This window comes from Sminthopsis crassicaudata, chromosome 1 (assembly GCF_048593235.1).
Source record: "Sminthopsis crassicaudata isolate SCR6 chromosome 1, ASM4859323v1, whole genome shotgun sequence".
Lineage (NCBI taxonomy): Eukaryota > Metazoa > Chordata > Mammalia > Dasyuromorphia > Dasyuridae > Sminthopsis > Sminthopsis crassicaudata.
Genome location: NC_133617.1, coordinates 423050861 through 423078400, shown reverse-complemented (window position 1 = coordinate 423078400; position 27540 = coordinate 423050861). Strand labels below are relative to the sequence as shown.

Sequence of the window (27540 nt, the reverse complement as noted above, 5' to 3'; positions counted from 1 at the left end):
CCTTAAGAAATGATAAAAGGGGTAGTTTCAGAGAAACCTAGGAAGGTTTGTATGAACTGATGCAAAATGAAATGAACAGTACCCAGAAAACAATTCATAATAACAATATAAAACATAACATATTATATGTTTACATATACATTTGTGTGTATATATATATATACATAATAATAAATAAAAACATAATAACAATAGCAGCAATATAAAGGAAAATAACTAAAAAACTTAAGAACTCCAATTAGCTCAGTGTCCATCCACAATTCCAGAGGGCCAGTGAAGAATAGTGAAGAGTTCTCATCCCCAGATGAGAAGGAAATATACACAGGATACAGAATGAAACACATATTTCTAGATATGGCCAATTTGGGAATTTGTTTGTCTTGATGCACATTTGTTACAAAGGTTGCGTTTTTCTTTTTTGTCCTCCAGAAGGGGAGTTGGAAGGGAAAAATAAATGCTTATTAATTGAGAAAATGTTTGGAAATAAAAATGAGAGAGCCACTACTCACATGCCGAAGGAGTGCCTCCTCTCCCACTGCCTTCATCAAGCCCTTTGTATCCATCTGGCCAAGACGCAGAATGTAGAGAGGGCGGCCATCTTTGTAAGAGACCATGTAAAGAGAAAGAAAAATAAGTCAGTAACACTTCTCCATTCTCTCTTACTCCTCCTCTTACCCCAAATTTAGGAGAATAGAAAGGACACTGGTGAGAAACAGAAGACTCTACTACTAATATAATCTCCAGGTTCTACCTATAGAGACTGCGAAAAGTTTGGAATAAGTCACAGAGCCTGACCAATCTTAGGCTCCTAGGAAATAATCTATACAATAAAGAAAGTTTTGACCCTGGAGCCAAAGAAGAGAGATTTTAATCCCAACTCTGCTCTTCTTTTTTCTGTATCTTATTTCCCTTTTTCAGAGCATAGAAAGATCATCTTTGCCATTTCACAATTCCCTAGAAGGATTCTGGGGGAAGGGAAGAAAGAAAAAAAAAAGATAAGTTGATAATATGAAGAGTGTCTCAAATCCCACAAAGTCAGAAAGTCAAGAACCAATCCATTTCCACTCAGTGACTCCTCTGAGGCTAACAGTATGGCTTGGGGACCACCACTGGGGGACCTGGAGTCAAGTTCCCCATGCCAGAATGCCATGTTTTCTCTCTCTTTGCTGTACTGTCAGGGAAAATTGAAGGGCTAGAAGAGATATAAAAAGGCAAACCTCTATCCTGGTAATGCCAGCCACCTGCATAGAATTCCTCCAGGAGAGGGGGGGGCCTCCATGTCTGGAGGATATAGTCCACTTGGTGCTGCTTTCTCCAGTTCAACGATTGGCACAGCATCTCCCGGGCCTTTTCAAAGTGAAAGTCTCGAGCCCTCAGGAATCGAAGAATGTGCTCATCTTTGGGAATCTGTGAGAGACAGAAGAGATGAATCTAGGGAGCTTTCTTTCCTGACACAGAAGAGAAAGCTACCCAAACACAAACCTTTCAGTCTCCTTTAAGAACTGAAGGAGTATCATGGTATAGTGGTGGTAAAAGTATTGGACTCGAAGGCAAGAAGTTCTATTTTCAAATCCTGCGTCTGACACTTAAAAGCTGTATAATACTGGGCAAATTATTTGGATTCTTTAAGCAATTAAGTTGCCTCATTTAGGGGGAAAAAAAGGGAGGTTTATCTCAATGATTTTTTCCAATTCTAAGTCCTAGAATTCCCTAACCCACTCATTGTTTTCTCACTCAATTCAAGGATATAGATGAGAGACTTACAATCAGCAGCTCTTCTACCACTCTAGATTATAAAAACACTAGAAAACTTAGAACTACATGCGGCAGAATTGGTGATTTCTCTGCCTCAGCAGGAGATGAGGAAGGGGAAGACTTCCTTTGGAGTTCAAAGATCATTCTCCTTTTCAAAAAAAAAGGGAAAAGGACAGAATAAAAATGTTTAGCAGAGAATGGACAAGAGAGCCAGGCTCAAAAGACTTATTTATACCTTTGTGTGACAAGTATGATTCCTGTGTAATTACTGGTGAATAGGAGAGGTGGTAGGGCAGGAGACTGTAAATTTTTAAATTTATTTTAAACTTAAATACAAAATGAGAAAAGCAGAATGTTGCCACGTACACAACAGAATACAAGAGAGGATTCAGCATAAAACAAATTTCAATTTCAAGAAAACCTAATATAACAAATAATACACATTATTTTCAAAGCTGCCAAGCTTTTCTTTGTTTCCTTCTTGGTTTTCTTTTGTCCTCTGCTGTGTGTGTACTTTTTATTTTACTTTTTCCCCTCCCACATCCAATTGCCAAAGAAGCTATAATTAAACAAAGGTATATACATATGCATAGTGTTGTCTGTCCTTCTATTCTCGAAGAGGACCATGACATCAAGGAGGTGATGCTATGACATGCAAGTGAATTGGACTTAAGTGAGGAGGGCTGTGCAAGGTCACCTGTCTCACTTTCCCCTACAGAGCCTTCTGGGTCCAGTGACAAGATACAGCTTAGGACGACTGGAGATGGCCCTGGAATGCCTTAGGAGACGTTGACCTTTTTAAGCAAGGTCTTCAACAGGTCTCAGTTTGACTGAGGCTGCACCCATTCAGTGATTAAGACTAGATAGAAACTGAGGTAAACAATCTCCTCTTTCACCAAGTCCAAAAAAAAATTTTTATGAAAGTCTTTTTCCTCAATTTTATGCATTTCTTCTATTCTTGGGTGCATATGTTTTACTTGTACAAGAAATTTGAATAATTGAATTATCCATTTTACAATTCAACAACATTCCCCTTATGCTATAGCTTAAGATCTTAATCTACTCAATCTACTTCCTTTACATCTTTTTCCTTGAAGTTCCTGGTCTTTTATTCTTCCAAACAAGTTTTGCTATTATTTTTTTCTAATTCAGCAAGATAATTTTTTAGTCATGTAATTGGAATGGCATAAATTAGTTAGGTAAAATTGTCACTTTTTTATTAGATTGGCTTTACTGGCTTATAAATAATAAATATCATTTCAATTATTTAGATCTGACCTTATTTGTATAAAAAGCATTTTATGTTATATTCACATAGTTCCTATGTCTGTTTTGTATTTAACACTGTTTTGTTATTTTAAATTGTCTAAAATAATATGGAATAATATTGTTGATACAATATAATTTTCCCATTTTTTTCTCTTTTGATTAACTCTATCTTAGCTTTAACTTGATCTAAGATCATGACTCCTATCCCTGCATTTTGTAAGTAATAAATTTTACTCCAGCCTTTTATTTTATCTTTGCATGTTTCTCATTTTTGTAGCATTTCCTAAAAGCAACATGTTGTTGAATTTTGATTTTTAATCTATCATTTTCTGTTTTATAGACAAATTCATTCCATTCATGTTCTATAATTATTTGTTAAATATTTTCCTCCTTTCTATTTTTCCTCACTATCCTTCTCATCTTAGTCCTATCCTTCCTCACCCCTCTGCTTTACTTCTATCTTGCCTTCTTATTCCTTAAGCTACCCATACCTCCAAGAGTTCTTCCCTTATCCCTTCCCTTGTCTTATCCCTTTGTCCTCTTATTTCCTTCTGAATTTAGAAGACTTTTATATCCTTCTAGATATATGTTCTTCCTTCTTTAATCCATTCCTATTAGAGTGAAGTTTCAGTACTACCAACCTTCCCACCTACTAGCTTCTTGTGTGTTCATTTTTCCTTTTATACCTCATTTGTGTGAATTACTCATTTTTCTCTCCCTACAGTTTTTTAAAGACTCACCCCATCATACAGTGTTCAGCCCAAGCCTTCCTTTCAAACTACCCAAATTATAACAATCATAAGAATATTGCTAATATATAAGAAGTAAATAATTTGACCTTATTGAGGCACTTATTACTGGCCTTTGATCTTTACTTTATATTTCTCCTGAATGTTATGTCTATCTTATTTTCCCTTAAGTTCTGCTATCTGAGAAAAAGATTATGATAAATGTTGAAGGAAATGTGGAAAAAGTAGGACACAAATACATTTTTGGTGGAGCTGTGAACTGATCTAATAATTTTGGAGAGCAATTTGGAACTATACCTAAAGGACTATCAAACTATCAAAGGTACAGTAAGTACCTTTTGATTTAACAGTGTTTTAATGTGTCTGTATCCCATATATATATCCCAAAGAGATCATAAAAAAGGAGAAATAACCCATATGTGCAAAAAAATATTTGTAGCAGCCTTTTTCGTAGTGACAATAAACTGAAAAGTAAGTGGATGTCCTTCAGTCGAGGAGTGCCTAAATAAGTTTTGGTATATGAAGACAATGGGATATTATTGTTTTATAAGAAAGGATGAGCAAACTAACTTCAGAAAAACTTGGAAAGATTTACATGAATTGATGCTAAGTGAAGTGAGAACCAAGAGAACATTGTATACAGCAACAAAAAAATAATGTGATGAACAACTGTGATGGACTTGGCTCTTTCAACAATGAGGTGAATCAAGGCAATTCCATTAGATTTGTGATGGAAAGTCATCTGAGAGGTCTATCAGCACTGACTGTGGATCACAACATAGTATTTTCACCTTTTTTGTTGTTGTTTGCTTTCTTGTTTTGCTCTTTCTCATTTTGCCCCTTTTGTTCTGATTTTTCTTGTGCAGTATGATAAATGTGTAATTATATTTAGAAGAATTGCACATGTTTAATCCATATTGGATTACTTGCTGTCTAGGGGCGGGGAGAAAAGGACAAAAATTTAGAACATGAAGTTTTGCAAGGATGGGAATGTGGAAAGCTATCTTCCAACATTTTGAAAAATAAAAAGCTATTATTTAAAAAGTAGAGAAAAAAATCTGCTCTCTGAAAGGCTTTCAGTTCATTAAATTTCCAAGTCTTCCCTCCCTTCAGGATTATGTTTAACTTTGCTGGCTAAATTACCCTTAATCACAATCCCAGTTCATTTGTTCTATGAAATACAATATTCCAACACCCATAGTTCTTCAATGTAGTAGCTGCTAGGTCTTCCATAATTCTTACTGTAGCTCCGTGATATTTAAATTGTTTTTTCCTTGCTACTTTCAGTATTTTCTCTTTAACTTGGGAGATTTGAAAAAATTTGGCTGTGATATTCCTGTAAATTTTCCTCCTGGGATCTCTTTCAAGTGGAGATTAATGAGTTTTTTCTATTTCTGCTTTGTCTTCTAGTTTTAGAACTTCAGGGCAATTTCCCTTCATAATTTATTGTAATATTTTATTAAGATTTTTAAAATCATAATTTTCAGATAGTCATGTATTCCTGTATTATTATTTTTCCTTATCTGTTCTCCAGATCAGTTGTTTTTCTGATGAAATGTTTTATATTCTCTTCTGTTTTTTCATTCCTTTGATTGTTTTATTATTTCTTGGTGTCATAGAATATCATTAGCTTTCTTTTGTCCAATTCTAATTTTCAAATAATTATTTTCTTCCTTAGGTTTTTAATTCCTTATTTCAAGTTGGTTGATTTTCTTTTCAAGATTTTCTTGGGTTGCTCTTTTTTTTCTTCTAATTTTTCCTTGATCTCTCTTGTTTGATTTTAAAGTCCTTTTAAAATTCTTCCAACAACTCTTTTTGTAACTGGAATCATTTGACATTACACATTGAAAAAGAAGTGGCTTTTTTAAGTGCCATTATCTTCCTCTGAATATGAACCCAGATCTTCTCTATCCTCATAGTAGCTATCTATGGTAGGCTTCTTTCTCTGTTGCTTACTCATTTTTGTTTTATTTTGTTTTAAGTAGCTATTAGTGTAATCAAGTTCTAGGCCAAAAGCATGTCAGATGATGCCCCAAGCTTCAAGTCCTTCTTATTGTTATTTTCTGAGGTTTATCCCAAGGCTCAACATTGGGCTCCCCTAAATCATAGCTAGAGGGTTCCTAGCCATGCAGTCCTACAAGTAATCTTGTTCCCTGATGTCCCTCTGGTGGCTACAAATTACAGCTATCCTCTCTGCTCTTGAACAGACTCCAGGGCCTCTGCTTTCCTGCAAGTGCCCATAGCCAGCAAGGTCCTTGCCCCTCTTCCTCTGTACTCACCATGTATTGCTAACTCCTCCCCAGCAGCCACAACCCAGGGATTTATCTGGTCAATACAGGTGTGCAAGACATCACTCAACAGTGGAAGGTCCTTCAATCTCCCATTCAACCAAGGTTCTAAGGCTGAAGATGCCCCTCAAACCAGCTGCCCCCAGGGCTTTTTGTTTATTGATTCTGCAGAGTTGATCTAGAGGTGTTTGAATTTTATTCAGGCATAATCTCTCAGGTTTTTCCTGAGATCTTCTCAAGTAGCCTCAGGTGAATAACTACTTTATTCTCACTTTTGTTTATTTCAACTGCTCTGCATTTCCTCTGAGGGAATCATCCATTCCCTTCTGTCTTTTTTTGTGGAGGAAATCTGGAAAGCTGGAAAGCTGACCTACTCCACCATTTTCCCAGAATCCTCTCTAAGAGTGGTGTTAACAAATGCTCCAGTTTTCAAGAAAAGATTGTCAGTCTACAGATGGCAAGTCAATGAGCTTGACTTCTATACCTGGAAAAATTTTAGAACCCATTATTGAGCAGATGGCTTTGGGAGCAGTGAGAAAAACAAACTATAATTATTAAAAGTTAGCATAATTTCAGACTATTTGCTTTTTTACAATTAAAACTCCTAATAAATCAAGGAAATGCTATAGATATTATATACAAAATATCTGATAAAGTCCCTCAAGTTGCTCTTGTGGATAAAATAGAGAAATAAATCCTGATGACCAGGATAAGTGGATTTAGAATTGGTTAGATGATGGAATCTAAAATATAACCCTTAAATGAATTGACATCAACTTAGAACTCTAATGTAGAGGACCCAACCAGGGATTCATCCTCAGCCTGTATTGTTCAAGAATTTTAATTGATGATTTAGATTTAAAAATAGATGGCAATCCTCTCAAATATAAAAATGACACAAAGCTTGACTTATGTGGCAATACACACATAGACATTTATATCCTTTTAGCTTATGTGTTGGTTGACAAGCTTTTAAAAAAACACTCTGGGGAGCAGCTAGGTGGCGCAGTGGATAGAGCACCAGCCCTGAATTCAGGAGGACCCGAGTTCAAATCTGGTCTCAGACACTTAACACTTCCTAGCTGTGTGACCCTGGGCAAGTCACTTAACCCCAGCCTCAAAAATAAATAAATAAACAACATTCTGAGTTTACTCCTTTATTCCCTCTGAATCCCACATAAAGAATGTCAACATTTCATATAAACATATATGTGTAACCATTATAATTTATATTTTCTTATATCAGTTCTTTCTCTGGAGATAGATAGCATTTTTTCTTCATAACTCCTTTAAGGTTGATTTGAAAATTCATACTACTCAGATTAGGATAGTCATTCACAGTTACTCTTTGAACATCATTATTGTTACTCTGTACCAGATATGGGGAACCTTTTTTATGCCAAGGACCATACAAAATTATCAATTTATAGAACTCAAGCGGTGGGAGGTTGTTATATCTAGCTTTTGGTTATCATCGCCTGCAATTGCCTTAGTTTGCCTTAGTAAGTGATTTTGAGGGCCTTATACAATCAGAGAGCTCTGCTTTATACAATGTTCTCCTGTTTCTCTTTCTCTCACTTTGCATTATTTCATGCAAATCTTTCCATGTTTTTCAAAAACAATCTGCTTTTTTCTTAAGCACAGTAGTATTCCATCACAATTATATACCATACAGTCTTTCCTCAATTGATGGACCCTCAATTTTCAGTTCATTGTCAACATAAAGATCAGCTATAAATATTTTTGAATATATAAGTTTATTTTCCTTTTTCCCTCATCACTTTTGGAAACAGATCTAATAGTGATATTGCTGGATCAAAGTAAATAATTCTCTGGGCATAATGCCAGATTGTTCTCCAAAATGGTTGGAACAGTTCACAGCTCCACCAATTTTGGGACACAAATAGTATCCCAATTTTTCTACATCCTCTTCAACATTTGTCATTTCCCCCTGCTATCATTTTAGCCAATCTGATGGTATTTCAATGTTGATACATTAAGATATAAGGTCTCTACTCAAGGAAACTGTCTATAAATTTTTTTTATCAATTTTCTTATTTCTTTCTAATGTTGGTTACATTAGTTTTATTTGGTCAAAATCTTTTTAATTTAATGCAATTAAAATTAGTTATCTGACATCTCACATCTTGTTTATTCAAAAATTCTTCACCTATCTATAAATCTGATAAATAAGATGGTCCATGTTCTAACTTACTTGTGATATTTCCCTTTATAAATAAATCATGTATCCATTTTTACCTTATCTTGGTAAATGGTATAAGACATTAATATCTTATGATATCATGATATAAGATAAGTCTATACATAGTTTATGCTAGACTGCTTTCCAATTTTCACAGCAATTTTTTTTCCTGAAGCAACTGAGGTTAAGTCACTTGCCCAGGGTCACACAGCTAGGAAGTGTTAAGTGTCTAAGGCTGGATTTGAACTCAGGTCCTCCTGATTTCAGGATTGGTGCTCTATGCACTGACCATCTAGCTACCCCTTAGCAATTTTTTTTTTACTAAATCATGCATTCTTATCCTAAAATCCTAGATCTTTACATTTATCGCACATAAAGTTATTATAATTATTTACTACTGTGTATTGTATACCCTACTCTGTTCCACTAATTCATCATTATATTTCTTAGCCATTTCCAAGTAGTTTGGGTAATTACTGTCATAATATGGTTTAATTTTTTTTTATATTTTTCATTAATTCCTTTTATATTCTTTTGTTTTTTCAAATGAGTTTTATTGCTTTTTTCTAGTTCAATAAAATAATTTTTGGAAGTTTAATTTGTATGACACTTTATAAATTCATAGGTTTGTTTAGGTAGAATTGTCATTTTTTAAATGGACTTGGCCCAATTTAACATAAACAATCAATACATCTCCAATTATTTAAATCTGACTTTACAAAAAGTGTTTTATCATTATGTTCACATAGTTCTTGAGTTCATCTTTGTAGGAATACTTCCAGGTATTTCTATTGTCTATGGTTATTTCAAATAATTTATCTTTTCCTATTTCTTTTCACAGGTCTTTGTTAGTTATGTATAGAAATGCTGACGACTTATATGGATTAATTTTATATTCTGCTACTTTGACAAAATTATTCATTCCTACAATTAATTTTTAGCTGAATCTCTAGGATTTTCCAGCTATGGCATCATATCATTTGCAAAAAGAAATAGTTTGATTTTTATGGGTCATTCTGACTTTTTAAATTTATTTTCCTCTTCTTATCACTACATCTAGAATTTTAGTAACATACTAAATAATATTGGTGATAATAGGCATCCTTGTTTTACCTCTGGTCTTATTGGCAAGGTTTCTGGCTTATCCCCAGTATAGATAATGCTTGCTAATGATTTTAGGTAGCAGATTATCTTTCTTAAAAGATGTCAACAGGATAAAACAATGGGCCCAAAGCATATAAAATGTATTTGGGTTACATATGCCTATATTATATACCTGAGTTCAAAAAAGCAGCTGGGGAAAAGGAGGAAAAGATGTAGAAGGAAAGGTTCCCTATAGGGAAAAAATCTAGAGGTTTTAGTGTTCTGTCACTCAACATCAATCTTGAGTGTAACATGGCAATAAAAAAGCTATGCTATTCTAATTTATATAAAGAGAGGCACAATGGCTAGAATGAGGAGATAACAGCTCCACTTTCTTGGCCCTGATCAGGCCATATTTGAAGTACTATGCTCAAAAAATTGGGCAGATTTTTTAAAAGATATTGGGCTGATTATGGTAGCAAACACCTCTAATGACTGGAGGAGGTTGGTGAGGTACTGAGCTGACGTGGGCTAAGCCAATCAGATATCCACTCCAAGTCCAAAACGAATATAGTAATCTCACCAGGCTGTCTAAGGAGGATAGAATTGACCTAGGTCAAAAATAGAGTAAGTCAAAGTTTCTATGCTGTTCAGTAATAGGATTGAGCGGCTACCTAACTTCCACACTGCCCCTTGGGGAGACTCAGTCTTTTTTTTAAAAAAAAAAGAGAAAGATAGAAAATTGGTAAATGTCTCAAGGAGGAAGGCCCAAAGAAAGCAAAACCAGGAGAATAAAATGCATAATGATTACTCTATAATAATGTAAATAAGACAGCACCAAAGAACAGCTGAATGAAATTAGTAAGTACTTGTTTTTTAATAGAATTGAATTAATACAATTTCAGTCCTAGATGAGGAAACACACTTCCTTCCTCTCAGTCAAGTGGTGGTGGGGGTTATGGGAAAAGAATGTTTCATCTATCCATTCATTTTGTGGGTGAGTTTTGGTTAATTGTTTTTCTTACAAGTTAGGGTTGGAGGCTGGGAAATGAATTTCAGGAAATGTCTATTAATAAGATGCTTAAAAAAGAGGTACCTTAGGGTGGTGAGAAGACTAGAAAAGAAACTATTTGATATTTATAAAGGTGATTAATCTCCAAAAAAGAGAGTGTAGGTTTAGCCTCAGAGAGGACATGACAGCTGTTTAAGTATTCAAAGAACTGTGATATGTTTACCTCCCTCCTTCCCCTCCTACCCCAATCCCTAGGGAAAAACTAGGAACAATGAGTGGAAATTGCAGAGACAGATTTAAGATCAACTTAAGAAAAACTTCCTAATAATGAATGCTAGCCAAAAGCAAAATAGGCTGCCTCAGAAAGCAACAGCTTCCCCTCCTCAGAGATCTTCAAGAGAAGACTGATTCACAAGTAGTAGGGAATAAAGAAAGTAAATAAATAGCTCAGAAGTAGTTTTGAACTGTACACTGATTCTTTGATGCTTTCCAAAAGAATATCTCTCCTCATTCATTTACTGACAAAGAAAAAAAATTACTTCCAAAAAGAGTAATTGAGGGCCATTTCTTGAAGGAGAAGGGAAGGGAATAAATGAATGAATGAAGACTAGATGGATGAATGAAAAAAAGCAGTTATTAAAAACTTACTATGTACCAAGTACTATGCCAAGTACCAGGAATATAAATAAAAAAAGAAGACAACATGTTTATTTAAAAAGTTTGGTTTTTCTTGCTTTCTTAATGAATGTGAGACATAGAAGAGAGAGACTGTTTACCTAAAAATAAAATAAAGTTGAATTTTTTAAAAAAAAGAAAGAAAACAAAAAAGCCTGATTTTCCTAATTTCCTTTCCTCTATTTCTGACTATAGAACAAGAGGATCAAATAAGATAATAAATAATATTACAGACTTTCTACAATCCAGTTCTTGGACTGTGGTTTTTCAAATCATGTTCTATTTACTCAAGATATATTTTTCTGAAACTTGTAAAACAATATTCCTCATATGCTTTGAATAATAATATACAAATATACAAAAACCTTGATGGCAGGTACTAAAAAAATCAAGCCTTACCAAAGTGCACACTCCTAAGTTTGACACTCATGATCTGAACATAAGTCTCTAGGCTTATCAAATTCTACTCATTGTTATGAATTCTATTTCCAGTCAAACTAAACTGTTTACCTTCTCCCTGCTCACTCTCATCTCTATGCCTTTGTTCTTGCCAGTCCCTTAAGTCTGAAATGGATTCCTAAGTATCCATCCATTGAAATCCCTCTTTTCTTTCGAGTCTCAACTTAGATCACCCTCTAGTAAAAAGCGACCACTTCCTCCTTAAATTTCTCAGACAATTTCTGTAGTCATCTCCTTTGTACTTACACTGTCCCCTGTTTTTATGATCGGTGCACATTTCTTATCTCCCAACCTGACTGTAAGATCCTTGAGGACAGGGATTGTATCTTCGTTCATTTTTGCACCTCCAACACCTAGAGTATGTATCTTGCGTATCATAAGTGCTTCATTAATATTGGAAAGCCAAGATCACTGAGCAAAATAAATCCTTTAGTATCTCACCTTTCCTTTATGTGTTTCCTGCAACCATTGGCGGAGTCTGATCAAGCAGCTCTCCTGCATGGGGGTGAGCTGCCCCAAATACCGCTCAATGTAGTCTGTGTCCAGCTTGTCAGCTGAAAGGAAGAAAGAAGTGTCATAGGACAATTAGTAAGGTACAAGAAAGGGGCAAGCATAATATAGCAGAAAACGTAACCATCCTAAACCTAATCATCTACATCATGGCCATCCTAACCACATTTCCAACTCTCAACTTTTCAAACAGCACCAAAATTAAATCCCTCAGCGGCCTATGAAACAAATCAACACCAACAACCATCATTATCCTCCTCACACTCCTATCCTTAGGCAGATTGGACTTATAAACAGGGGACTGAGTTTCTATTTCCAATTCTGCCACAAACTAGCTGCATCATCTTGGTCAAGTCTTTTCCCTCCTCAATAGCGCCTTTGTTGTTGTTGTTTGCTTACTTTTTATTTTCGTTCTCATTTTTTTATCTGATTTTTCTTCTGCAGCATAATAATTATGGAAATATGATCATGTGGAAATATGTTATAGAAGAATTGCACAGACTTAACATATTTTGGATTATATGCTCTCTAGGGCAGGGCAGGGAGGAAGGGAGGAAGAAAAAAATGGAACACAATGTTTTGCAAGGGTGAATATTGAAAGCTATCTTTGCATACATTTTGAAAATTAAAAGCTATTATTAAAAAAAAATCATTGCTATAGCAACCATAGGTGATGATGAACTGAAAGCTAGGTACTCCCACTGTTTGAATTCTATAAGTTGATAATTCTTGTGAGGAAAAAAGGAAAGATCAAGATCTTGCCCAAGAGCAAGAGGAATTAGGGCGTGATGACTCTGATTCTCTTGAAGAAGCTTCAACCCTACCTAGATAACAAATAGACCAATACATGTTAAATATGTTGAAATACATGCTAAATCCAATATATGTATATATATTTATAAAGTTATCTTGCTGCACAAGAAAAATAAGATTACTAAATGTAAAGTTCTTGAATTGCGAGGATCCCGGTCGTCTGCTCAATTATAATCCTTCTCTGGGAGGAGATCTGTAAAATCTTTTCCTTTGTGAGCAGGTTTCTTGGGAACTCTGAATCTCCTCCAGCTCTTGTCCTTTCTCAAATCAGACTGATCTCCTTTCAGCCTGCTGGCATCAAAACTATATCCCAGAGTCCATTCTCTCAGACCCAATGCCGCCCTTCTCCCAGAGAATAGGCAGGTGAGAACTCAATGGGGCGTGGGGAAATACTTCCACCAATGAACTTGCTCCTCTTAGAATTACTAAGGTGTAAACTCCCTTTAAAGGCCCGAACCAAAGGTCTGAGCCAGAGAACTGTCAAGTTACCTGAGTTCTCACCTTGTAAGCCTAACAAATTCTGTATAGTCTGAGAATGATTTTATAAATATTCAAATGGCCATTGGCAGGAAAAAAAGTTCCCTACCTCTGGTCTAGGGTAAGAGTTGACTAGGAGCAGAGAGGACAGTGACATCAGCTGTGGGCCTTGCAGGCTGCACTAATTTGCCCAGAGATGGTATGAGTATTGAACATCTAGTCAGAAAGAAATTATAGGGGATCCCTGTGCTCATACTGGATGCAGGGCTGGCCACCGTTTGACAACAACATTGTCTATTACCCAATTCTGGATGGCAATTTCAGGACAGAGAGTATTTGTAGTCAGTCATAAGGAAGCAGGGGCCCTTCTTAGATAAGAATCAAAGCACAGAGTAGGAGAGCAATGACCAACCTTTCCCCATGTCACACCACCTTGTAAGCACTGAAAACTTATAGACCCCCCCCCAGACCTATCTATGAAAGCAAGCAGGGTAAAAAAAAAGCCTGAAGCTTAGGACAGCAATCCCTTACCCCAGACGAGCAGATCCCAATTCTAACATAAATTCCAAAGTCAAGAAATAAACTGAGAATCAGAGTCCAGGGGCCTGCTTCCTTCTGATACCAATTAATGTTATCTGGACCAAGGGGGCAGCTAGGTGGCACAGTGGATAGAGCACCCATGTTCAAAACTGGTCTCAGACACTTAACACTTCCTATCTGTGTGACCCCGGGCAAGTCACTTAACCCAGCCTCAGGGGGGGAAAAATGTTATCTGGACCGAACCAGCCTCTAACATGTGGATGGCTGGACCTGAACACAGTAGGCTAGAGACCAAAGAGTCAGGAATCAAAGAGAAGTTTAATGTCAAAGTAAGGGATCTAGACACATGTCCCTAGTGAGAGGGACTCAAGGAAGTATGGAAAGAGCTCAATATTTATGGTATAGAGAACTTGGAATATGATATTCTGGAAGGCCAAGAATAACCCACCCATTCAAACTGATCCTTCAGAGAGAAAATGGATATTTAATGAACTAGAAGACTTCAGGCATTCCAGATAAAAAGACAAGAGCTGAATAGAAAATATTATATTCCAACAGAAAGATCAAGGAAGCATATGAAGATAAACATGAATGAGAAAGTATGAGGAACTTTTAAAGTTTAAAATGTTTATATTCCCAAGTGGAATTATGGTATAACTAATCCCCAAGAACTTTATCATCATTAGTTGGAATTAGAAGGCATCTTCTTAAACAGAATTCATGGATTTGAGTCTATTATGTTGAGATGATCTCAAAATAAAAATGTAAGCTGACAAAAAAGGTGTATTGAGAAGCAGGAAGAATGGGGGAAATTATCTCACATAAGAAGGTATACAAAGAAGTTTTTACAATTGAGGGGAAAATATAGGGAATGTAGGTGTGTGTGTGTACACACACACCTACACTCAACAGGGTATAGAAATCCAAATTCAAATTGCCCAAGAAGAAAGTAGGAGAAGGAGGAACTAAAAGAAATTAGAGGGGTGGTAAGAAGGAGGGAAGATTAAGAGAGGTAGTAGAAGCAAAACAGACTTCTGAGGAGAGATAGGGTTAGAAAAGAGAGAGGGAATGGTAAAGCAGAAGAGAATAAGATGGAGAAAATATTCAGTTAGCAATCATAACTGTGATGATGGGATGAACTCACCTATAAAATAGAAGCGGATAGAAAACATTAGAAATCAAAATCCAACAATATGTTGGTTACAAGAAACACAATTTAAATAAATTTAAACTAAGGGGCAGTACGAAAATCTATAATTGCTTCAGCTGATGTAAAAAAGGCAGGAATAGCAATCATAATATTAGACAAAGCAAAAGCAAAACCAGATCTAATTAAAAGAGATAATCAGGCAAAGTGCATTTTGCTAAAAATGTAGCATAGACGATGGGCAGCTAGGTGGCACAGTGGATACAGCACCAGGACTGGAAAGAAGAAACATCTAAGTTCAAATCCAGTCTCAGACACTCAGCTGTGTGACACACTTTGCTTCAGTTCCTCAATTGTGAAATGAGCTGGAGAAGGAAATAGTGAACCACTTAAGAATCTTTACCAAGAAACCCCCAAAATGGTGTCATGAAGAGTTTGACACAACTGAAAAATAACCACCACCAACAAAGTATAAACATTGAAGAAACATCAAGACTAAATGTATATATACTAAATGGCATAATCATCCAAATTCAAACTATAATAGTGAGAGAGACCTTAATTTATCCTTTTAATAACTAGATATGTCTAGCTATAAAATACATTTTTAAAAGGTTAAGGAGATAAATAGAAGTTTAGGAAAGTTAAGAGATGATAGACCTTTGGGGACAACTAAACAGAAATAGAAAGAAACATACCTTTTTTTCAGATGTACATAGCACTTTCATAAAAATGGACCATTTTTTAAAAATTTCACAAAATAGCAAAAATATTAAATATCAAACGCAACTTCTTCAGACTATAATACAATAAAAATTCCATTCAATAAAGGGTCCTGAATTTTTCTTTTGACCCACTCTAAAAACTCAAAAAACAAATCCTAGAAACAATTAATAATTCCATTAAAGATAATGATAACAATGAGACAATATGCCAAAATATGTAGTTGAAGCAATACTTAAGGGAAAATTTATCTCTAAACACATCAATGAAAGAAAAAAGGAGCAGTTCAATGAACTAGGTGCTCAACTTAAAAAAAAATCTAGGAAAAGAATTTTAAATGCCCAATTAAACACTAAAATAGAAATCATAAAAATCAAAATAAGAGATTAATAAAATTGAAAGTCAAAAAACAATTGAACTAATAAAATTAGGAGTTGATTTGGGAGGAGAAGACAGATAGCTAAACTATAGGTTACTCTGAATTTTTTTAAAGAAAAATGTAAATTACCAGTATCAAAAATAAAAAATGTGAATGCACCAACAATGAAAATGAAGTTAAGGAAATTATTAGGAGGCATTTTGCCCAATCATATACCAATAAAACTGACTACCTAAATTAAATGCATAAATACTTATAAAAATACAAATTGCCCTCTTAAGAAGAGGAAATAGTATACTTAAATCTTATCTTAGAAAAAGAAATTGAACACATCATAAATGAACTCCCTAGAGAAAAATAAAACACCCAGAATCAGATGGATTTACAAGTGAATTCTCCTAATAATTTAAAGAACAATTAATTCCAACGTAATATAAAGTATTGAAAAGGTAAAGAATAAGTCCTACCAAATTCCTTTTATGATATCAAGATGGTTTTGATATCTAAACCAAGGAAGAAAACAGGAAAAGAAAACTAGACAAATATCCCTATTGAGTATGCATGTAAAAACTTAAATAAAATGCTAGAAAAAAAAAGGCAATCGCAATATCTCACAAAGATCATATACTATGACCAGGTAGGATTTATACTAAAAATGTAAGGCTAGTTCACTCTCAGGACAACTATAAATAAAATTGACCATGTCAATTACAAAAACAACAAAAGTATGATCTGTATCAATAGCTAAAAAAAAGGCTTTTGACAAAATATAATACCTATTTCTGCTTTTAAAAAAAAACACTAGAAGATGTAGGAATAAAAGGAACTTCTCTTAAAATGAAAATAGTAGATATCTAAAACCCAAATCAAGCAGTGTCTATAATGGTGATAAATTAGAAGCCTTCACAATAAGATCAGGGATGAAGCCAGGATGTCCAATATCACCATTATTATTTAATATTACATTAGAAATGATAACTATAGTAATGACAAGAAAAAGAAATTGAAAGAATAAAACAAGGAAACTATCACTGTTTGCAGATGATATGATGGTATATTTCATTCAGGAGAATCAACTAAAAAAACTACTTGAAACAACTAACAGTTTTAACAAAGTTACAACATACAATATAAATCTACATCACCCATATACCAAGATAAGATCAAAATGGGTCCATGATTTAGGCATAAAGAATGAGATCATAAATAGATTAGAGGAACAGAGGATAATCTACCTCTCAGACCTGTGGAGGAGGAAGGAATTTATGACCAGAGGAGAACTAGAGATCATTATTGATCACAAAATAGAAGATTTTGATTACATCAAACTAAAAAGTTTCTGTACAAACAATACTAATGTAAACAAGATTGGAAGGGAAGTAACAAATTGGGAAAATATTTTTAAAAGGGAAGGTTCTGACAAAGGTCTCGTTTCCAAAATATATAGAGAACTGACCCTGATTTATAGGAAACCAAACCATTCTCCAATTGATAAATGGTCAAGGGATATGAACAGACAATTCTCAGATGATGAAATTGAAACTATTTCCACTCATATGAAAGAGTGTTCCAAATCACTACTGATCAGAGAAATGCAAATTAAGACAACTCTGAGATACCACTACACACCTGTCAGATTGGCTAAGATGACAGGAACAAATAATGATGAATGTTGGAGGGGATGTGGGAAAACTGGGACACTGATGCATTGTTGGTGGAGTTATGAAAGAATCCAGCCATTCTGGAGAGCAATTTGGAACTATGCCCAAAAAGTTGTCAAACTGTGCATACCCTTTGACCCAGCATTGCTGTTATTGGGATTATATCCCAAAGAAATACTAAAGAGCTGAAAGGACCTGTATGTGCCAAAATGTTTGTGGCAGCTCTTTTTGTTATAGCTAGAAACTGGAAGATGAATGGATGTCTATCAATTGGAGAATGATTGGGTAAATTGTGGTATATGAAGGTTATGGAATATTATTGCTCTGTAAGAAATGACCAGCAGGAGGAATACAGAGAAGCTTGGAGAGACTTAAATCAACTGATGCTGAGTGAAATGAGCAGAACCAGAAGATCACTATACACTTCAACAACAAAACTGTATGAGGATGTATTCTGATGGAAGTGGAAATCTTCAACATAAAGAAGATCCAACTCACTTCCCGTTGATCAATGATGGACAGAAATAACTACACCCAGAGAAGGAACACTGGGAAGCGAATGTAAATTGTTAGCACTACTGTCTATCTACCCAGGTTACTTATACCTTTGGAAGCTAATAATTAATGTGCAACAAGAAAATGGTATTTACACACATATATTGTATCTAGGTTATATTGTAACACATGTAAAATGTATGGGATTACCTGTCATCTAGGGGGAGAGAGTGGAGGGAGGGAGGGGATAATTTGGAAAAATGAATAAAAAAAAAAATCTACATCACCAACAAAATCCAGCAGGGAGACATAGAAAGAAAATTTTTGTTTAAAATAATTTCAGATAGTATATAAAATACTTGGGGATCTATCTGCCAAGACCCATACAGGAACTATATGAATACAATCACAGAATAAAGACAAATCTAAATAACTGTAGAAATATTAATTGCTCATGAGTAGGCCAAGCCAATATAATAAAAATGACAATAGTACCTTAATTATTTTACTTGTTCAGTCTCATACCAATCAAACTATGAAAAATTATTTTACTAACTGTTTGGACATGTATACATATATTGTATTTATTTTATACTTTAGGGGCAGCTAGGTGGCGCAGTGGATAGAGCGCCACCCTGAATTCAGGAGGACCCGAGTTCAAATCTGATCTCAGACACTTAACACTTCCTAGCTATGTGACTCTGGGCAAGTCACTTAACCCCAATTGCCTCGGTGGGAGGAAGAAAGGAAGAAAGGAAGAAAAAGAAACAAGTAAGTTTTAAGGTGGAGTACTGTTGTGGCCAGCACAATACACATGGGCTAGTGGCAGTTGAAAATAAGGCTTGGTATTTTGAAGCAGAGGGAGGGAATGATAATGAGCCTCACTTTGGATATCCCAGGTTCTACATGTCATATGAAATCCAAACAGAGATGTCTAATGAGCATCTGCTGATATAGAACTGTAATTTAAAGGAGGTTAGGGATGGTTAAAAGATTTGGGTATCTTTTGTATATTAGGGATAATTGAAATGTAAATAATGATACACAGTATGAATATTTTCATTTTGAAATATGATGAAACACTACTTCCCTCTGCCATGGCAGCCCCCTTTTCCCATTGCTGAGTTCTTTTGGGAGGGCCTTTGGTTTTTTTATATCCCCCTTCTGACTGGGTTTCTGACTCTCGGGAGGTTGCCACCATGACTTCCACATGGATACTTTCTCTCCCTTCCCTTGATTTTCAGCTCTTACCCCATTAGAACATAAGCTCCTGGGACATTATGATCCAAAGCCCCCCATGTGTACAATAAGGCCAAGAGCTGCAGCCACTCTGCCAAAAACAGGCAATAAGAGGCATCTGTGTAACTGGAAGCAGAGAGGCTGAGCTTGGGAGCATTGTACTGTCTCAGCAGAATCATAGCAGATGGACTGGAGACAGGCAGAGACAGGAGAAGGAAAGGCAAAAGGGGAGGGGAAAGGACAGGGGAAAAGCACAAAACAAAAAAATCCCAGAATCCTTCCGGTCCCTCATGCAAGTGTGAAGGCCTCCTTTCTGCTCCTGAGTACAAAGACACCCAGTGATCCACAGCGGTATGGATGGGGCAAGGCTCCTCTTCCTGCCAGACCGCGGTAAAAGCCAGCTGCTTGGGCAATGGAAGAAATCAGACTGAGCAGAAAGAGAAACTTCAGGAGCAGAATAAGAAAGGCAGAAGAAATTGGGCTGCAGAATATGCGTACAGGCGCAAGGCTCATACTGTTCCTGAGGAAAAAGTGAGGGCAGAGAAATTTTTATCTCTTTCCCTGACTCCCCCTGTGCCTTCATGAGATTAGTTATCTGGTCATCCAAGCATCACAAGGTTGGACAACTACGCCACTAAGTGTCAACAGCATTAAAAGAGAAATGGGCAGCTATCTGGCACATGGATACACTCTATTTGCCCCAGTTTCCTCATCTGTAAAATGAGCTGGAAAAGGAAATAGGAAACCACTCCAGTATTTTTGTCACAAATAGTCATAAATAGAGTCATAAAGAATCGGACTTTTGACTCAATAAGAACAAAAGAGAAACTATTATCTCATTATTCAAAAGGAGACATCAGTTATATAAAATCCTCTATGGAACAAAAGCTATTTGAGGGCAAGGAAGACCTTGAGCAAGATCTAGCACATAGTAAGTACTACATAAATTTTTATTGATTGATTAATTAGAGCAGCTAAGTGGCATTGTGGATAGAATGCAGGTATTAGAAGTAGGAATCCTGTTGTTATTCAGTTGTGTCCAACTCGTCATGACCCCAGTTGGGGTTTTCTTGGCAAACATACCGAAGTGGTTTGTCATTTCCTTTCCAGTTCATTTTACAGATGAGAAAACTGAGATAAACGGGATTAAGTGACTTGCTCATAGTCACACAGCTATATTTGAACTCAAATCTTCTTGACTTAAAGAGCTATAGAAATATTAGCTATATTACAATAACCAGTCATCTATGAATTCATGACAGAATTATGGGAAATTCAGAAGCTTTCCTGGCCAGCTCCCCATCCCAGTTGGGAGGTGAGCCAAAATAATTCTCCTTCCTAGGAAAAGGGCAACAATACAGAAAGGAAGGGGAAAGAGGCTGAAATAATTTCAGAACAAAGAGTACTTCCTTTCCACCCAACAGTAACTCTTCTTCGTCTTGAGACCATAAAGACTTCACAACTATAAGAGCTTAGCTTCTAAAAAAGAAGTTCAGAAGGATCCCCTAAGAGTCTCAGGACAGAACCCCATTCTTCTACATGCTTTTTCTCTCCAGATAAAATGGCCTCATGTCTATGCTGCTTGCTTTGGAGGTGGAGAATGGGAAGGGAGGACTATGCAGGAAACAAGCCATCTGTTGCCAGGTGTGAGAAATGATTCCTTCGTACCCCTACTCTATTCAAATAAGTATTAATCAATTTGATAGTTTATATAAATCATACAGGGTTAACTAAATGAAATGAGTTCTTATAGTAGGCCCTTATTATAGACCTCAAATTTTAATGTAGTGTTCACTACTTGTTTGTGGTAAACAAATTTAATTGTAAAGCTCATTTGCACAACACAGAATGCTGACAAAGATATCTCCATTCTGTTTTACTCAAATTCCATATCCAAACTCAACATAGGTGGGATTCCTTGATTCTTTGAAATATCCCCCAGGGGATATTTTTGTAGTACCCCCTTGCCCTACATGAGCAGTTGACCATCTGGTCACCTTGTCCATCTTGTTTTTTGGCCCTCAAAAGCAAGGTCTATTGAACCAATGAGATTCTGTATGTTATTATTCCTGTTTTGTATATTTAGGTATTAAACCCTATAAAAGTAATATTCTAAAAATGAGGGGCATCTCAGATCATGAGGAAGATCTGAGATTCACTTCATTAGAGTGGACTAGGGATGCTTTAATAAAGTGACATTGGCTCAGAGTTCTGCTTCAGTGGTTTTTCTTGCAGATTGGATAATTCCAAAACCCCCACAGAAGATACTTGGATTTTGCCTACCTGCCAGGCTCCTCTGATCTTCTTCTCTGACAGGAGAAGGTGTCCATCGAGGGATATGAGAAATGCCTTGAGAGATGAGCTCATTCAAATAATACTCAATCACTTCTTTCCCCTGGAATACAAGACAGTCAAGGACAAGAAAAAGGACAAGGACATATCCTCCATGAACTGAATAGGTCCCAGAACCACCCTTAGCAGACCACCCGAGGGACTCCAGCTATCACCTCATAAAAGCAACAGTAAAGCCAACAAGCCAGCTGTTAGTAGCCAATTGCATAGGGAGGAAAAGCCAAATATGGGGAAACCAGGTTCCACTACAATAAGATCCCTCATTTCACAAGAGCTTTAAGGGATTTTCCAATGAGAGTAAGGAGCCAAAGAATGGCCCTCCACATTCAAGAGATTATAACCGTAATAGGAACTCTTTGTAAGTGAGTATCTCTTCTAAATACCCAGCCTGTTACACCTGATATTGAGTAGTTCCATTTCTTACCTTCTTAATATTGGCCGTGTACTGCTTCATCGCAATTTTCTCCACAGCATTTTCAAAGCCGAAGAATGATTTGATATCAAGAGAGGCTGACTGCTCAAAGCAGGTCCACTCATCATTCTCTGGGTGAACCTAAAATGCACAGACGTCAAGTCACTTACAAAGTCATAAGACCATAAAACCCACAGGGATAGATCCAAATGTACCCTTTTCACACTTTAGGAAGCAGGCCAAAGAGACCCGCTAAGTGAATTAGACACAGCCATATTGGACATTAAATTCCCATTAATATTTAACCATTGTGCATGGGCTGACTCTGAGCTTCTGGGTTTGCTCTGAGGATGGCATGGGACTAAACAATGCTCCATGAGGACTCTGAGGAAATTCCTTCTGAAAAGTCAAAGTGACCAGGTCACACCGTCCTACATTCAGAAATAATCTGGTTGCCAGTGTCAGTTGTGAGGCGCTTTCTAAAAACCTCTGAGAATAACCTAATTCTCATTGTTAAGTATTCATTAACTGCCTTTTGGTACATACACACACATGTATGTATTTATGTATATGTATACACACATTTATACACATGTGTATATAAGCATACATATATCTATGTGTGAATGGATATATACATATGCAGGCAACATACACACACATATCAAGAAGTAAAATAAGAAATTTATCCATGAGCTTGTGCAATGGTTTTTGATTATTTGAAAAGGAAGGCCTCTGACATGGCCTGGGAGAAGAAAAAATATGTATGTTATTGATAGGATCAGGGCAGGGATCATCTATTTCACTTTTCTTTGATAACATTTCCAAAGTGAATAGTATATAGTAGGCACCTAATCAATGCTTGTTAGCTAGTGGTTGTACAGTTACACACAGTCCAAATCAGCAAAGTTACAATCTGCTACCATTAGCAAATGTTAAAAAAAAATTTAACAACTAACACAACGAGGGAGGAAGCAACTTCTTTGCAGGAACTTAAAGAAGTGTGTTCCTCGCTGCCCATATAGAAACATATGGAATATACTAGAATTAAGTCTTCATCCCATTTAATTGGCACAATAATCCAATTTTAGAGTAATAGGGTAATAGAAACAATATCATTTTGGAAGTTATGAAGATGAGCTAATGACACAGCAAGGCCAGAAGAGGAATAGGTTGTCAATGGAAACTTCTTGGCAGAAACTACTTCCCATTACTCTGCCTCATCCCTCACAATGGTATCATATTTGGCTGAAAATGATAGGGTTCTGAGGAATTGTTGACTGTATCTTGGAGGTGTTTTAGAACGTTGCAGCAAGCCAACACAACAGTTGCCTTTCTGGAAACCGTGAGGAAATTTCAAGGCAAAGGATCTACATTTGAATCCTGTGCTTTAAAGCTTCTATCTTGTATGATTCTTGGGTAAGATCCTCAGTTTCTTCATCTATGAAACTGGACTAAATGACCTCTGAGGTCCCTTCAAAGATTAAATGAAATACTATTTACCAAACGCTTAGGACAGTGTCTGGCATGCAGCGGGCACTTAATAAATGCTTACTCCTTTCTTCCCTCCCTTCATGCTCTAAGTGTATAATCCGACTCTTACATTTCAGTCTTATATGACTAGCTTTCCAGAGAAAGTTTCACATAACAATGGCCATTGGTGGTGGGAAACAGACCCTCATGACACCTTTCCCAAGGAAAAGAAACAGACTGCACACGGCCCCCTTACAGTGTAGCTGCAGTTTTCATGAACAATGACTCGATTGGCAAATGTCTCATTGTGAGCCTCGATAAGAAGAGTTCGATCCTTGCGATTTAAAACATTTTTCTGCACAAAGACAACGTACTCGACCCCAGCAATCTATAAGAGAAAAGGGATAATGACGAAATTAAGAGAGAGGAAAGAAGCCATGACTCTGTAGCCTCCAGTCTCATGATACTGGGAAGGAAAAGAATTTAAAGGCTTACCTTCTTCAATAACCGTGGGGCATCTACAGTCAATTTGCAGCTGCGCTCCACAATGTGAATGGATCCATCCGGGCTCTTAGATTCGTGAATGATCTCACTGCCCAAGAAGACAGGTATCTGGGGGCATGTTGGAAAACGTTTTTCATAGGCCTACAAGAAGCAAAAAAGGCAGTAAATACCAGTCTCTGCATACTAGTTTGACCCTGGGAGTAAAATTTAATAAGATATCTCTGCTCCCTGACTTTCCTGACTTCCTTCAAGTCCCCAATAAAATCCCACCTTCTACAGGAAGCCATTCCTAATCCATATTAATCTCAGTGTTTTCCTCTGTTGATTATGTCCACTTTATCCTGCATATTGATGTTGCTGGGGGTTTTTAATGAAGTTCTTTGCATATGAAAACTCAAGAAGGGCAAGAACTATCTTTCTATTTACCTTTCTTTGTCATCCCAGAGTTTAACATAGTACCTAGCACATAGCACGCACTTAACAAATGTTCATTGATGAACTCAGGATGGTGCCATGTACCAGCTGGGTGAATTTGGGGAGCTTCCCCAAAGGAATCCCTTGATTTTTAAGATCTTCCCAGCTCAAGAATTCTAGGATTCTATAACATTGTCAGCTCACTAAGCAGACAATGAATGAATGAAAGAATAAAGATCCATTCTCTGGCAAAAGAGAATTCCTTAATTGTACTGGAAACTTAGGTGTATTGATGACAGTCTGTATGTCGCCTCTATTTTTCTTAAAAAAACACACAGAAAAACAGCCTATTTCTACTTGTATACTATCAAAGTAGCCCAATTGAGGCATCATATTGCATTCTTCTGTCTTAGTTTTTGAGTCAGCTCTTTCTAGAATGAAATTTTAAGTTTCACTGTTGAAAAAGAACACTAAATTATGTAATTCCTTCACACACACATACACACACATTCCCACTTGATAAGGATGTAACACACACACACATGCATAGAGCAATTTTCACTTGCAGATGCTTTATATTAATTTTTCATTAAGTTTGCAGGCCCACTTGAAAATCTCACAATTAACTTAGCCTTGTCTCTATCATCCTCAGCTCATTCTATTTTGTGAATAATTAATTAGATTATAAATTCATTAAAAACAGGGTTCATAGTATCAATTTCAACCATAGTATTTTAAGATTGGTTTAAGATTGAGTAGGGTAGAGAACTAATAACTAAGTGCTTAAATTCCATAACAATAAACTGTTTAGATATAGTTATAATAGACAACTGATCATCCCTTTTGACCAAACAATTCCATTATTAGGATTCTAACCTTTTTTTAAAAAACCATAAAAAGAAAAAACAGGACTTATCTTTGCAAAAATAAACATAGCTATTTTATGTACAGTGGCAGAAAGCAAACCAAAAAAACTCCATAAGAACATATACATCCAGTAATTATAAGATGGATAAATAGATTTTATCCTTCCTCTTGTTAATTATTTTTTAAAAACCCATATGGATTTAGCCCACTGTTAGCAACATAATAAAATCTTTGCTTCTTGATTTGGAATGAATATTAAGAAAAAAATTTAAAGAAAGACAGGAAAGGATAAAAGGAAAGGAAAGAAGCATGAGAAAGGAAAGGAAGGAGTGAGAAAATGAAGGAAAAAATAAAGGGAGAAAAAACTCAAAGGCAGTGGAACTTCAGGCTGTTTCCCAAAGGAGTAAAGCATCTTTTGTCTATCAGTCATCTATTAATTTATCTGGTTCTACTTTGTTAAATGCTAAGGGTTTTGTGTAATTCCTAATTTTTGTACACTAATTTATTTATTTTGGTCAGTGTAACTGTTTCATCTATAATATGAGATAATCTCTAAGATCTCTCCCAATTTCTTATTTTGAATATCTAAGTGGTTATTAAGTATAATAGAAAAAGTTTTTAAAATAAAACCAAATAAATAGAACCACAGAATAAAGGATAAACTGCCCTGGGCGTCAACTCTGAAGTCCCTAGAGCTGGCTCCAGGGCACACAGGACAGAGAGGGCTCCCCAAGGCTTTACTGTTTACGCAGGATTTCCTTAGAACAAATGTGTTTTACGTAGCAGTTCATTGCTGTTGGGATCCTGCATTTGATACAAGGTCACATGAAAAGCTGAAGACGTGCTCAGTTGAGGAATGTAAATCTGAAGTACATTCTCCATCTTTTAAAGGATATTCATGAAAGAAGTGATTTTTTTTCAACCCAAAAAAGAGAAAGTTCCTGCCTCATTTAGGCCTCCATTCAGTACAAAGGTCAGATAGCTGCAATTTAACAGCATCTGTGTATACCTTTATTAGAACAGAATTTACTAGAGAGACACCACTCCCAGTATCTATCATACCTCCTTAGATGTCCTGGGATTGGGATTTAACACCCACTCTGAAAATAGCTAAGGCATCTGAGGACACATCCTGCTTTTACAGCCAGACCTGCTACCAGGAATAAGGGCAACTCTTACATTTACAGAGCTCAGGCTGCCTGAGCTGGGAAATGTGGAAGGGTGGTTTCTAGTCACTGGTATAATCTTCTTGGTTATCTCTGCTCTTTTTCTGGCTGTGGCTTTAGATGGACTCAGTTAAATTCCTCTTTGAATATTTATTGAGTTTGGTTCAAACAACATAACTGTGAATTTCCCCGTTGTGCCATCCCTATATTCCAAAGTTCACTGGTCTCTCAAAAGCTGGCAGAGAGAATTAATTTTTTTTATTTTACTTTAATTTGAATTGGAGGGGGGGCAGAGGGAAGTCTAATCAAGATTCCTTTTCATTTCAGAGTTCCAACTCAGGTTTTTCCCTTGTTGGAGCTCCCCTTTACCTGTAGCCTAAATTATGGCAACTACCTCCATTTGCCTTCCCTATGTCAAGTGCCTCCCCACTGCAATCCATCGAGCAAGCTTCTTTGAAAATGGTTTTCCTCAAACACAGATCTAACTATGACATCACCTTTTCTACAAAATCCATTGGCCCTAGTACAAATGTAAACTCCCTTGCCTTCCTTTTAACTAGAACTGTCCCCAACTTGCCTTTCCAGACTCATTGCACCTTCCTCCCCCTCTTAAATTTGGTGATCCAGCCAAATTGTCCTTCTCTTGGTTGGTCATTCAGGAATCTCCATCCCCTGTCTCCATGCCTTTTCCTGGCCATCTTCCATGCCTGGAATTCAATTCTTCCTTATAGTAAGACCTGTGTTGGAATTTTGGCTCCATTCCTTAATAGCTACATGACCTTGAAAAAAAATCATTTAAATTCCTGAAGCATAAGTTTTCCCATCAATAAAAATAAGGATAACTCTAATAAAAATAACTGCCCATGTACTTATTT

The 27540-nt window shown here is 36.2% G+C and overlaps 1 protein-coding gene across 5 annotated transcripts in view; it reads right to left on the bottom strand.

The window, feature by feature from the left end:
- SEC14L5 (SEC14 like lipid binding 5) overlaps positions 1-27540 on the bottom strand; it is an 83084-nt gene that overhangs the window by 14829 nt on the left and 40715 nt on the right. For all 5 annotated transcript variants that reach the window (XM_074280443.1, XM_074280441.1, XM_074280445.1 and 2 more), the window contains exons 3-9: positions 24210-24359; positions 23971-24102; positions 22254-22382; positions 21761-21872; positions 11935-12047; positions 1218-1407; positions 510-598 (exon numbers count right to left, since the gene is read on the bottom strand). In XM_074280443.1, coding sequence (XP_074136544.1) covers positions 510-598; positions 1218-1407; positions 11935-12047; positions 21761-21872; positions 22254-22382; positions 23971-24102; positions 24210-24359 — 915 coding nt within the window. The remainder of the gene's footprint in view (positions 1-509; positions 599-1217; positions 1408-11934; positions 12048-21760; positions 21873-22253; positions 22383-23970; positions 24103-24209; positions 24360-27540) is intronic.